Source organism: Candoia aspera, chromosome 2 (assembly GCF_035149785.1).
Source record: "Candoia aspera isolate rCanAsp1 chromosome 2, rCanAsp1.hap2, whole genome shotgun sequence".
Classification (NCBI taxonomy): Eukaryota; Metazoa; Chordata; class Lepidosauria; order Squamata; family Boidae; genus Candoia; species Candoia aspera.
This window is the reverse complement of record NC_086154.1, coordinates 176,302,866-176,316,384: the sequence shown is the minus strand read 5'-3', so window position 1 is coordinate 176,316,384 and position 13,519 is coordinate 176,302,866. Positions and strand designations below refer to the sequence as shown.

At 39.8% G+C, this 13,519-nt stretch overlaps 1 protein-coding gene across 1 annotated transcript; it reads right to left on the bottom strand.

Moving 5' to 3' along the window:
* Nucleotides 1-10,431: 10,431 nt before the first annotated feature.
* Nucleotides 10,432-13,237, bottom strand: LOC134492466 (E3 ubiquitin-protein ligase Topors-like). Its single transcript, XM_063296638.1, has 2 exons — nt 11,356-13,237; nt 10,432-10,544 (listed from the first exon to the last, which is right to left on the bottom strand). The coding sequence occupies exons 1-2, from the start codon at nt 13,235-13,237 to the stop codon at nt 10,432-10,434; spliced, it is 1,995 nt and encodes a 664-aa protein (XP_063152708.1).
* Between the last annotated feature and the right edge of the window lie 282 nt (nt 13,238-13,519).

Below are 13,519 nucleotides of genomic sequence, written 5' to 3'. Positions count from 1 at the left end.
GAACAATGATCTCATTTAGCATAAGATAGCTGTTATGTGCCTTACAAATAGGGCATCAGTCTGCAGAAGTCAAGATGTGAATACTAGCTTTACCAATGATGGAAAGTTTTATAGCATTCAAGGAGATGAATTAAAATGCAAGTTCAACAGACAGAACTATTTCATTTCTTTAAGAGCCTTTTCATGATTCATAACCTTAACCTTACTGAAATATTTAATGCTAACATGAAGGAGAATATGATTTTTTTACAGCATTCTGAATCTCTAGTTCAAAGCAAATTAGCATTTCATGAAATTTTAGGCCTTAAAAAAAAAATCAGGAGATGTCCACACATGCTACAACGTATATTAATGAGACTGAATTTTTTCCCTCATTCATTTGGTAGACTAAGCTGGGAGTTCCTTCACTATATAGAAGGAACTACATAGAAAAAAACTACATAGAAAAACAATGGATAGAGAAGTCCTTTGTAATGGAGACAAAAAAAATCCCAGTTCTCATTTTTTCTGATTAAATTGTTCCAGGGACACCATACATCTGAATTTTTAAACCATAGGTGTCCAAATATATTGCAAACATATGCCTTACTATATTGTTTAAAAATTTGAGTATATTTTATGTTATCCTGGTCATAGGCAATATACTGTAGGTAGGCCCTTCCAATGTTATTGAACTCCAGCTCCCACATGGTCAACGGTGAAGGCTAATGAGAATGTAGAATCTCACACATTGCTCAGCCTACATTATCTAAGTCATCCAAGACCATTTATTTATTTCTGAAATTTATATGGCCATCCAGTTGGAACACTATGACACTGGGCAACTTACAACAAACCAAAAAAAGAAAAAAAGCAAAGCAAAGCAAAAACAGATTGTTAATTCTGTTAAAATGAAAACCAAAACCTCATGACTAATGGTCTCGATCAGCGCAGACAATGATGAAGGTTGTGAAGAGTATAAAAGATTATGTATATGAGGTTTGTGACAATGTTGAATCTGTTGTCACATATATAAAACACTGCTGTTCCATAGAGGCCTTGAGGCATAAAGATTAATATTGCATGCTGAGCTATGGCTATGTAATCCAATTATTTAAATGAAAGTATGTTATGGCTGTTCTTTTGATACCTGATCATTCTTGAATTGTTTCAATATGATAACTGTTGATTTTTTATTTTATTTATTATATTGTTAAGGTGCTAGAGTCTAGGGTGCATACAAATCTTAGTAAAATAAAAGAAAAAAAGAAAGGAAACAGAGTGTACACCCAGTAGGGAATGACAACATCACATGGCAGTAGACAGCATAAACTGGTACTTTTGCCTTGAAAACAGATAATGCAAAGCAGGACAGTTGCTCCAGTTCTATCTTTAATGTGGGCAGCCACTTTTCTTTGCAAAGTTGTTTTGAAGAGACACTTTGAGAAACAAAGCATTTCTTCAAAGATTGCCACCATCCTCCTATTTAGTTTTGCCTAGAACCTGATGGGCGAGGTCACCATTTGCTTCTTCTACCAACTGAAGGACCACAGGTGACACCACCAGAACAATGGCAACATCAGTCAAAGAGGAAGGTCTGACTTTTTCCCTCCCCTTCCCACTTTGCAAAGGATTTTTTTTAAAGATTTTTATCCCACTTTTTTTTCATATACAATTCAAGGTGGGGAACATACCTAATACTCCTTCCTCCTCCTATTTTCCCCACAAAAACAACTCTGTGGGGTGAGTTGGACTGAGAGAGAGTGACTGGCCCAAAGTCACCCAGCCAATTTTTCATGCCTAAGGGAGATCTAGAACTCACAGTCTCCTGGTTCTAGACCAACACCTTAACCACTACACCAAACTGGCTCTCTTTAAAGGTGGTGGTGCCAAAAATTAGCCATCTTGCTGCTAAATTTCAGGAGCATAATTTCAGGGTGCTGGCAGAGAGGATGTTGCAAATTGGGAGCTATGGACTATATGTGGCTTGGGGACTGCAGGCTATCCACCCCTGACAGAGTGTGTTAAGCATTTCTAAATTAGCAGAATTATTCCTTGACCATCTGGAATACCAGGAAAGGGAGATTCACCTGCCCATGTTTCCCTTCAAATGTTACAGGAATTTGAAGGAATATGCTTATTTATCTTCAATAGATCCTGAAGATACTTCTGAAATTGTAGAACGTTAGGCCACCATCTTACAAAAAAGCTTTCATTATGGGTAAGAAGCAGAAAATGCATCTGCTAAAATAACACATCGTAACATAAATGCAAAAATGTCAGCTTTTATGAACTCTTTTATAACCAGGATGCTTAAAAAATATTTCTGCTGTTGATTCTCTAATAAACCTTGTTGAAAAAGGGTCTCCACATCCCTCACAGATTGTTCTTTATGTAAGTTAATAATTAGTTGGCTAGCTTGGAAAACTGACAATTTGACTGAAAATGTACATGAGGGCGAAACACCAGAAAGGTTTTCTGTTTGAGTACAGTTATTTCAGCAGAACACATATGGAAAAAAGTTCCTCCTGAATTGTTTACTCTGAGATAGAAAGATTGAGAGAGAGATACATTTTGATTTCAATTAATTTTAAAATACAAAATATGATGAGTGGAGCTGAAAATGGAGATATTCTTTTCCACAAAACTATTACATCTCAAACAGTTTGGTGTGGCTGTATGTGGGAAAAGATGGGAAATAACCACTATAAAAATGTTAGGCTCTCATGGCAGATTGATTTTGTAGATGGTAACTGCAGCAAGATTATTGTATGCTCAGTGATGGAAGAACAATGAAATCCCCACAGTGGAGGAATGGACTGTGAAAACGTCAGAATTTGCTGAGATGGCAAAGCTGACCCATTTCGTCAGAGGAAAAAAACAACAAAAACTTTTCTGAAAGACTGGAAACCTTATATGGATTTTTTGCTGAAAGAAGAAAATAACGATGTGATATTTATGGGTTGGAGGATTAAAAAAAGATGTGGATTAAGTGAGGGGCTGAAGGGATTTGCATACAGTAATATCTAAGAGGGAGGGGGGATTATAAAATTGCAATTATCTGTTGAAGAGAAAGTCAGAAGTCATTATATTTCATAACTTTAGGGTTTTTTTTTTCTTTTTTCTTTTCTTGCACCTTTTTGTTTCTTCTTTTTAGTTTTGCCTTTTACTTTGTGTAAAATTCTCAGTAAATATAAATATTTTTTAAAAAATCTTAGTGGTATGGGGACACCAAGTCATCTTGTATGCCTCCTGAAGAATCTGTATAACAACCAAGTAGCACCAGTAAGAACAGACCATGGAACAACGGACTGGTTTAAGATTGGGAAAGGAGTACGGCAGGGCTGTATACTCTCACCCTACCTATTCAACTTGTATGCAGAACACATCATGCGACAAGCTGGGCTTGAGGAATCCAAGGCTGGAGTAAAAATCTCTGGAAGAAACATTAACAATCTCAGATATGCAGATGACACCACTTTGATGGCTGAAAGTGAAGAGGAACTGAGGAGCCTTATGATGAAGGTGAAAGAAGAAAGTGCAAAAGCTGGCTTGCAGCTAAACCTCAAAAAAACCAAGATTATGGCAACCAGCTTGATTGATAACTGGCAAATAGAGGGAGAAAATGTAGAAGCAGTGAAAGACTTTGTATTCCTAGGTGCAAAGATTACTGCAGATGCTGACTGCAGTCAGGAAATCAGAAGACGCTTAATCCTTGGGAGAAGAGCAATGACCAATCTCGATAAAATAGTTAAGAGCAGAGACATCACACTGACAACAAAGGCCCGCATAGTTAAAGCAATGGTGTTCCCCGTAGTAACATATGGCTGTGAGAGCTGGACCATAAGGAAGGCTGAGAGAAGGAAGATCGATGCTTTTGAACTGTGATGTTGGAGGAAAATTCTGAGAGTGCCTTGGACTGCAAGAAGATCAAACCAGTCCATCCTCCAGGAAATAAAGCCAGACTGCTCACTTGAGGGAATGATATTAAAGGCAAAACTGAAATACTTTGGCCACATAATGAGAAGACAGGACACCCTGGAGAAGATGCTGATGCTAGGGAGAGTGGAAGGCAAAAGGAAGAGGGGCCGACCAAAGGCAAGATGGATGGATGATATTCTAGAGGTGATGGACTTGTCCCTGGGGGAGGTGGGGGTGTTGACGACCGACAGGAAGCTCTGGCGTGGGCTGGTCCATGAAGTCACGAAGAGTCGGAAGCGACTAAACGAATAAACAACAACAATACTTATTATATATTCATATATATATATATATATATATATATATATATATATATATATTTACTACATGTGAGCACCTTTATGTAAAGCCAATACCCTTTCTAAGCCATTTGTTAATCTTTTGGCAGTTCTGAGGACAGCAAGTAACAACAGTGTCCCAATCACTTAATTAGACATTTTTTTTCCTGGAAAACATTTTTAGCTCTATTAGAAAGGATGGTGAAGGTTTTCTTTGAGGTTACTAGTTCATTAAAAAAGAAAAAAAGATTTTCAGTTCACCAGGGCTTCAGGCAGCAGGTGGTATTGTTTTTAAGATGTATTTATATTGTTGGTTGTGTGTAAACTAATCCTAACAAAACTATTAATATTCTGCTGGTTTTAGGCAGTAATTAATTTATTTCAGAATAAGGTCCATTAAAATTAGTAGCACATAATTCTGATTAGATCTAAATAGGATTGCTCAATCAGCTTTCCTCATAGTCTGCTCAGGATAGATCACATCTTTTCTATAACCTGGCAACCCCATTGATCATGATGGCTAAAAATTGACTGCATTGGTCTCCCCATTTTAAGGGGTGGGACACCTGAAACTATAAACTCCATCCCAAAGTCTGTTCCAACCATATGAGTCATGTGGACCCATTATCTGTGTGCCTCCTCCCCACCCCCTGTGCCCCCAGGTCTTTGCACAGGGCATTGGCTTGTGAGGAGAACAAACAATGGACAATGTACAGCAACTGAAATACTCATTTCTTAAATCTCTTACGTAGGACTTTGTAAGGAAGAGAGGGACAAGTGTCATGACATTTCAGTCTTCTGACTGTGCTCCCCCCCTCCTCCCCAGTGTCATAACAGCAACATGGCACCAACCTGACATTTGTTGTTTCTTGACATTAAATTCTTCTCATGTTAGTCAGACAATTCTGCCCTCAGCCAGTGAGCTTACTGGCTGACTTTGGTTCAGCCCATCTTTCTCAGCCAAACCCAGAGTTGTTCACATCTGGAAAAATGGGAGGAGAGAATGTTGCATAGACCATATTAGATCCTGGAGGAAAGACAGGATATAAATTTCCTGACAGGCAGGAACCACGCTGAGACGAGGAATAGGTCTCTAGTGTTTTATTACTGCTACAGTAGACAGAAAATCCTAACAAACTGAAGAAGCATGGGAAAAACCCAGACAGATAAACCCCAAAAGTCAAGGCAGGTCTGTTCTGTGTCTCTTTGAATGACTGCTCAACTCACTACTACGCATGCGTTTTCCCCCCTGGATAGGGGCCCCCTCCTGCTCACCATCAGTGCTCATGAGAATAAATTTAACAAGAAGACAAATATTACAGGCATCCTGGTACTAGGTCTACTTCGAGTACATAATGTGCACAAAGTCAATTCATGTAGAGTTTCAGATTGCAGTGACATGTACAGAACATGGGGATATGATGGTAAGGATGATACAATGGTAGGAACAGTTCTCCCTCTCACAGATTTAGATTTCTTAAGAGAAAGAACTCAATCAAGGCTCATGACAGTAGCCAATGTGACATCTTCAACAAAATCATGCAAAATGGCACCTCCATAAGCACTTCATTCCTAACCATAAGGTTACATGAAGATACTTCCATAAGACCTGCATTAGTTATTTCAAGTAATTTCAGAAAGTTGCTATTCTCAGGTGAAATGGACAGATGATTTGGAGAGGGGAGATGTCAAGTAGGAGAACAATTTTTGGTGGTTATAATATAGGTTCTGAATACATTGGTAACAAAAAGTTTAATGCAAAATTTGCTCAAAGGCAGGGTCATTCAGGCTAGAAAATGTTTACAAGTGAAATGGACTGCTACAAATAAGTTTTTAATTTTAAGATTGAAGTAGTAGCTATTAAGTTAATTACAGTTGATGAAAAAATGTTTTAGTCAGCAGAAGATCTGCAATTTATCTGATTTCCTTATTGTTATCTCAGAATTACACAGGCAATAAAGTTGAATATGCTATCATTAAACATTGATTGGGTTGATGATAATACTCTGAAATAAATAGCCAATCACTAATGTACATTATATGCACCATATGAACTAGTTATCAATAGTCACCAAGTTTTGTTTTCTTACTCATCCTTGCTGGATGTTAGCTGAATGGAGTTTAGAATGGAAAAGATGTTGTCCAGAAAAGGCACTGTAGGAATAATAGTATATCTGGTGGCTGTTACTTCATGGACAGATACCACAGGTGTTCTGTATAATATGCAGTTGTTAGACATAATATCTGACTTTTTCTCTCAACATTTAAACTCCCTTGCAAATCTGGTATTTCACAAACAGCGGACTAGAAATTTCTCATACAACATTTGTTTTGGTGTGTGTGTGTTTGTGTGTGTATTCTCTTTTGTAATCTCCTATGTTGTGATGACAAACCTTTTTCCCCCAGTAGGCACTGGAATTCTGGTACGGAAATTGTGAAGGATGCAAAATGGTGGCTAGGTTATCAGTGCATTGGCTGTTTTGTCATTTACAGCAATATAGGAAAATAATAAAAGAAATTTTTAAAAGGCAACCATTGTTAATGGTAAAGATCCTCCCCCTAGATAAACTTTGGACCTTCCTCTGGGGGGGGGGGAAATAAATGACATATTTCTATAATATTTAAGAATGGACTAGGTTTGCTAGGTCTGCTAGTCTTTTTCTGAGCATTTTAGTTCTCACACAATTAAAACATTTAGCTCCATGAAATGTGATGAACCGCAGTCACTCAGTCAAAAAAGATGAGCTTTTCTCCCTCAAATAAATTACCTGTGAATTGAGAGATAGGGGAAGTTGTCTACATTCACTAACATGAATAGAAGTTGTTGAGAACCAAGGAATTAGCAGAAGGTACAAATGGCTGCACTACATCTGAACATAAACATGAAGATTAGTTCTTGCCTGGTGCATTTAACATAGTATTTCTTCCTCTCTCCTTTCATTTCCTGTCTTCTTACTCAAATCATCTTGGTCCAGTTTTGTCCCCCATATTTCTCTTTCCTTTCCTTCTCAGGACATATTTCTCTTTCCTCCTTCCTGTACCTCTTCTTCTTGTCCTACCTCCATCCTGGGGAGGTGGGGGAGGGTGATGATGGTAGTGGTGATGGTGATGATGGTTCTCCTCCTCCTCATGGGAAAAAAATGTGTGGGTATAGATTATTGTGAATGTATTCTTGTTTGTTTACTCATATTGTTCTGAGAGTGATTTGTGCCTGAGAGGGAATAGTTGCTACAGGCAGATGAGTAACAGTTAATTCTGTAAATGCATACCTTATTTTACAGATAGTTTATTGTAATTTTTAGGTAGTCCTCATTCAGTGACCATTTGTTCAGCCACTGTTCGAAGTTACAGTGGCCCTGAATGAGGAGACTTACAACCATTCCTTGTAGTTGTGGCCGTCGCAGCATCCCATAGTCACACGATCACCATTTGCAACCTTCCCTGCCAGCTTCTGACAAGCAAAGTCAATGGGGAAGCCAGCAGAAAATCACAGTGATGTAATGTTGCACTCAATGACCATGCACGATTCACATCACGATTCATAATGCACTTCACGACCACAACCAGAACTACAGGAACTGCTGTCGTAAGTCAGCATGGTCGTGTGATTTTTTGCTTTACAACTACTTTGTTTAGTGACAGAGTTGTCAGTTCCAATTACAGTCATTAACTGAGGATTACCTGTATAATTATTAATTTGGTCTGTGTGTGTGTGTGTGAAAGAGAGAGAAAGAGAAAGAGAGATAATTTTTTACTTATTTCAGCATATGAAATAGGGAATAACTAGCACCAGGGAACTCAATATGATGCAGGTTGCTTTCGATTTGGTAAGCTATGGAAGTTTAAAAACCTGCTGTCATGTTACCCATTTCAATGTTCTGTTAACATTGTAACGTTTCACATGTCATCTTCTGTTCCGTGTTCCTTCGCCCATCCAGGCTTTTTCCATTCCTCCGCCCTCCGTTGTTTTGAGGGCTTGGAATGTATGTTTGGGTTTGTGCTCCTGCTCAAGGTTACTTTCCCAGGCGCGTCTAACGGTTCCTAGCACCTGGGAGGGGGTGCGCACTGACGAGGGATTGGGGCGGAACTTGCTCACAGGCAATGCTTTTAAATTTGTATTTGGCGCGCTTTTGCTCATTCTCAGCTTTCTCTGTATTTGCATACTATTCCTTTAATAAATCAGTTATCTTTAAGCCCGAGCTTGTGAGACTGAGTATTTGGGATTAGGCAACCATTACATAAAGCTCTATGTACCCAATGCTTTGCGAAAAACGATACTCCAGCGCTGCCACGATGACAAGCTGGCTGGACATTTTGGCTATTTAAAAACTCTTCACCTTATTCGCCGACAATTCTGGTGGCCAACATTGCTTAAAGACCTTAAAGCTTATGTCACATCATGCCCTGTTTGTGCAGCAACAAAGCACAAAACGGGCAAACCTCAGGGTCTCCTTCAACCCGTCGCCACCCCATCTGTCCCCTGGCAGGACATATCCATGGACTTTATCGTTGATCTACCCCCTAGTCAACGTAAAACAGTCATTTGGGTGGTCAAAGATTTTTTCTCGAAGCAAGCCCATTTCATCCCATGCGCTTCTATCCCCACCGCACAACAGCTGGCACGCCTCTTCCTCGTCCACGTGTACCGCCTCCACGGTATCCCCGCCCGTTTGGTGAGTGACAGAGGCACACAATTCACGTCACAGTTCTGGCGGGCATTTTTAAAACTTCTAGGCACCAAACAAGCCCTCTCCACCGCGTGGCATCCGGAGACGGACGGCTCTACAGAGGCGGTTAACTCTACACTAGAACAATATCTCAGAGCTTTTGTTAATTACCAACAAGACAATTGGGTCGACTTACTCCCTTTTGCAGAAGTCGCCTATAACAATGCTGTTCATCAAAGCACTGGTCAAGTTCCTTTTAAAACAGTTTTTGGGCGCGACTTCGTTCCTATTCCTGAACTTCCCCATCCACAACCTCTACCAGCTTCACTCACTGACTGGGCTGACTCTCTCAAACACTCATGGCTCAACATTCAACAAGCTGTCCTCCATGCCCAGGCTACTTACAAATGCCATGCTGATGCAAAGCGCTCACCTGAACCATCTTTTACTGTCGGGGATAAAGTCTACTTATCAACCAAATTTCTCAAGTCCCCACAACCTTCCAAAAAACTTGGCCCTAAGTTTGTGGGTCCTTTTCCAATTGTGGCACAAATTAACCCTGTTACTTTTAAACTTGCTTTGCCTCACAACCTCAAACGTTTACATCCTGTTTTCCATTGTAGTTTACTCAAGCCCTACCTGCCGTCGGACCGCTGGCATCCCCAACCCATTCCACCACCTCCTCTCATGATTGATAACCAGCAACATTTCGAGGTGACATCCATCCTGGACTCTCGCCGCCAGCGCTCCACTTTGCAGTACCTCGTTCGTTGGAAACATTTCCCTCATCCTGAATGGGTCGCTGCTCCTGACGTACTCTCGCCTCGTCTAGTGGCCCAATTTCACTCTGCCTATCCTGACAAACCTGCTCCATAGCATTCTTTTGGGGAGGGGGCGATATGTCATGTTACCCATTTCAATGTTCTGTTAACATTGTAACATTTCACATGTCATCTTCTGTTCCGTGTTCCTTTGCCCATCCAGGCTTTTTCCATTCCTCCGCCCTCCGTTGTTTTGAGGGCTTGGAATGTATGTTTGGGTTTGCGCTCCTGCTCAAGGTTACTTTCCCAGGCGTGTCTAACGGTTCCTAGCACCTGGGAGGGGGTGCGCACTGACGAGGGATTGGGGCGGAACTTGCTCACAGGCAATGCTTTTAAGTTTGTATTTGGCGCGCTTTTGCTCATTCTCAGCTTTCTCTGTATTTGCATACTATTCCTTTAATAAATCAGTTATCTTTAAGCCCGAGCTTGTGAGACTGAGTATTTGGGATTAGGCAACCATTACACCTGCCACTATATTATTATTGTATGTCAAAATTATACTCTTCATGATCACCAGCTGTGACCAGTGATCTCTAAACAACTCCCCTAATCAGAAGCAGCATGCTTTATTTATTTATCTGTTAGATTTCTATCCCATCTTTCCTTCGGGTCCTGGAGGTGACTCCATCCTCCGATTTATGCCCACAACAACAACACAGTGAAGTAATTGGGCTGAGAAAGAATGACTGGTCCAAAGTTACCCAGTTAGTACATTTCCATGACTGAGGGTGAACTTGAACCTGCATCTTCCATGTCCTGGTCCTTGATCCACTGCTCTACTCCATCTGCTGATACTTCTGTGCTTGGTGTGGAATGGCCTGAGAAAAAGAACTGTGCTGACATTCATGGAGGATGTTGGGGTGGGCACACTCACCCTCTGCACAATTTTATGAGTGCTTCCAAATGTGTGAATAAAGTTAATAGCTGCCCCACTGCTGAAAAACCCTGCTTTCAAAGAAGTCCTTTAAAGCATTACCATAAGTGGATGAAATTCAGCTGACAGATATCAGCTAGCATGCGGTAATTGTAATGGAACTGAATCTTTGTTGTTGCTTGTGTGTGTGTGTGTGTTCTGGCAATTTGCTACCTACCCCAAAGCTATAAATGGTTTTTGACTGAAATCATGAGAAAAAAAGTGAATCACATATATAACATACAAACATCTTTATTTTTAAGATCTAAAAGGCAAGACTAAGACTTGTTTTCCTTGTCTCATTTGGTGCTTCATTGATGGTCTTTCACTCTGACAAGCTGGGGCCATCCATTATTTTACACACATGCTCCTTAAGCTTTGGCTATTTCATCAGCAGCCTTGCCTTCATAGTGGTCTTTGAATTATATTGAGATTGATAATAAAAAAATCTTAGCTGTTTGTATCACTGTGGAAAAATCTTAGCCATCCTTCTGAGAGATCACCCTGCAAAGGCATCAATTTATATCTTCACTTGCTATCTAGTTTATCAAACCTACAGCAATCCTGCCTTTAAGTCTTTCCAAACTTCTGCATGACTGAACAGAATTGCCGGTGTTTAGTTAGATGTTTTTGACTAAGATTTTATTTTCTGGAGAAAAAATATGGCTTCTCCCCAGAGCCAGTGGATGGACTTGGACCACATCTGTCTGACTCACCCTTTGTACATGGTGGTTCTTCATACCTAAATTTGGTGTAAAGATAATTCCAGCTGGGTTCACTGGAACTTCTGTTTGTCAGATAATCACAATTTCTGTTCCTTATTTTTCTGATATGATGAGTGTTCTGAGATTTTGACGTATGAGTGTCTCTAACCTCAGTGCTGTTTTTTCTTAAAGGCAGAGGGCTCTTGTGGAATAAGCTCACTTCTTTAGAATTTGATTTTCTTTGATCTTGCCTGTGTCTTCTGTCTCTGGAATAGTTTCTACATTTCTTCTCATCATGCAGATACTTTGTTTTGCTTCTTCCCCCTTGTCTTTCTTTTGAAGCAGAGCATGCTTCTTCAAATTTGCATTCTATGCTACCCTTTGATCCAATATTTTTATGTACGCTTATTCTTTTGGGAGATGGTATTTTTGACCACCCTGAAGAATAGTCTTTTAATTTATTTATGGGGAACTCAGATGGTTGGCATTTTGTTATATCATTTTTGTTCAAGTTCTTCATTGTAACGATGTTAGCAGAATTTTTGTGATAAAAATTAAAGGCAATATCTCTAATTGCTAATTTGTTTCGGGAACGTTTACATGTTTCCATATTCTTTGGCCTAAGAATCCGAACAGGATCTATTTCTACTCTGTCCTCCTTTTCTTGCTGGCCCTGCAATAGGTGGGAGTGAGAGAGTGATCCAGGAAGCTGTACTTTTTCCTCTGAGGGTGACTCAAGCAGCTTATTTTTAATAATATTATAGGCCAGAGCTATCTCCTTTTCAGTATCTTTGTTGGACAAATCATCCATATAATTTTCACCATTCTCTGAATGATTTTTATCATCTGCTGTAGCAAATGTGGCAGGAGGATCTTTCTCTGAACCAGAAAGCAAGACTGTTAGGTTTCCATCATCACTGGGTTTGGGTACCTGGCCATTTTCAGGGAGCTGCAGATTCTCATCATCTGAAGATGGAGAAGAAGTTAAAATCTCTTCTTTCAATATAGCAGGGCATTCATACAAGGCGCACCAGTCATACTTCTTCAGATTTAATGAGGATTGAACAAAACTGATGAACTCGTGCAGGAAATGACCAGTGAAATGGTGCAAGTGGGGCTGTAATAGAGCTTCAAATTCTTTGCTGCCCAGATCATGATGAGTCAAGTTACTTAGGATGAAATTCTGCAAAGTGTGAATCGTTGATCTCTGGTTACCACACAGTACTTTTAATTCTCGTTTCAGCCAAGGGATCAGTCTGTCCAAACATCCAGGATTTCTGCTGAAAAATTCTGCTGAAGGTATTTGACTAAAATCTGGATTTGGAGCATTTTGAACCAGAATCCCTGCATGGTAAAGAGTTCTCCTAAACTGAATTGCTGCTTGGGCTTTAAATTTCCCAAGGCTGATTAAATCAATATTACTGGGTCTCTCTGTAACTGCAAACTGTCTCATGAGCTGATAAATATCCTTCTTTCTTTGCGTTAATGTTCCACTAATTTCATTATGCACAATTCCATTGTCAGGAGGTGATGTAAGTCTTTGAAAGGGGTCTGATGAGTAGTCTTCCTTGCTTTCAGAATGAGAAAAGAAGCCATCATTCAAAGGCAGGACATTCTCACAGTAGGTACTTTTTCTGCGTATAGTGTGAAAGAATGAATAGAAACGCTGCTTACACAACGGGCATATAACTTTCTTTCTGGACCACTTCTGAATACATTTGAAGCAGAATCGGTGGTTGCAAGGGTTCAGGTAAGTTGGGTCTTGGATGATTGCTAAACAGATGGCACATTTTGAGTTTTTTGCCATACCTAGTGGCATTGTCTTCACCAAAGAACCCCTGCTTGAGGATCTGAAGCCAGTCCTTGGCTTAAATTCCTTCTGTAGGTGTTTCATGATCTGAAAGAGAACACATAGAAAGAAATTTCAGCACTTTTTAATTATACTATTGCATGAACACAGTTGTTCAGGGAGCCTGATGAAGTACTGAAGGATAATTCTGCACTGAATCAAAACAGGAAGAACAAATTGTAATTAATTGATTGTATGTTTTAATTGAAGAGGCTGTAATCCAGCTCAGTCTCTTCCATATGTATATACCTATTCAAGCCATGAACTGCATGTGAACTTAGATGCTTTGTGATCCACTCAAGAACCTATCAGCCAAAATGCACACAG

Bases quoted from the DNA above. Each gene is read 5' to 3' on its own strand.
- LOC134492466 (XM_063296638.1), bottom strand. From the start codon at position 13,237: ATGAAACACCTACAGAAGGAATTTAAGCCAAGGACTGGCTTCAGATCC. The intron at 10,545-11,355 runs GTGAGTCAGACA...TCTTTTTCTCAG, and splicing joins AGAACCACCATGTACAAAGG to GCCATTCCACACCAAGCACA.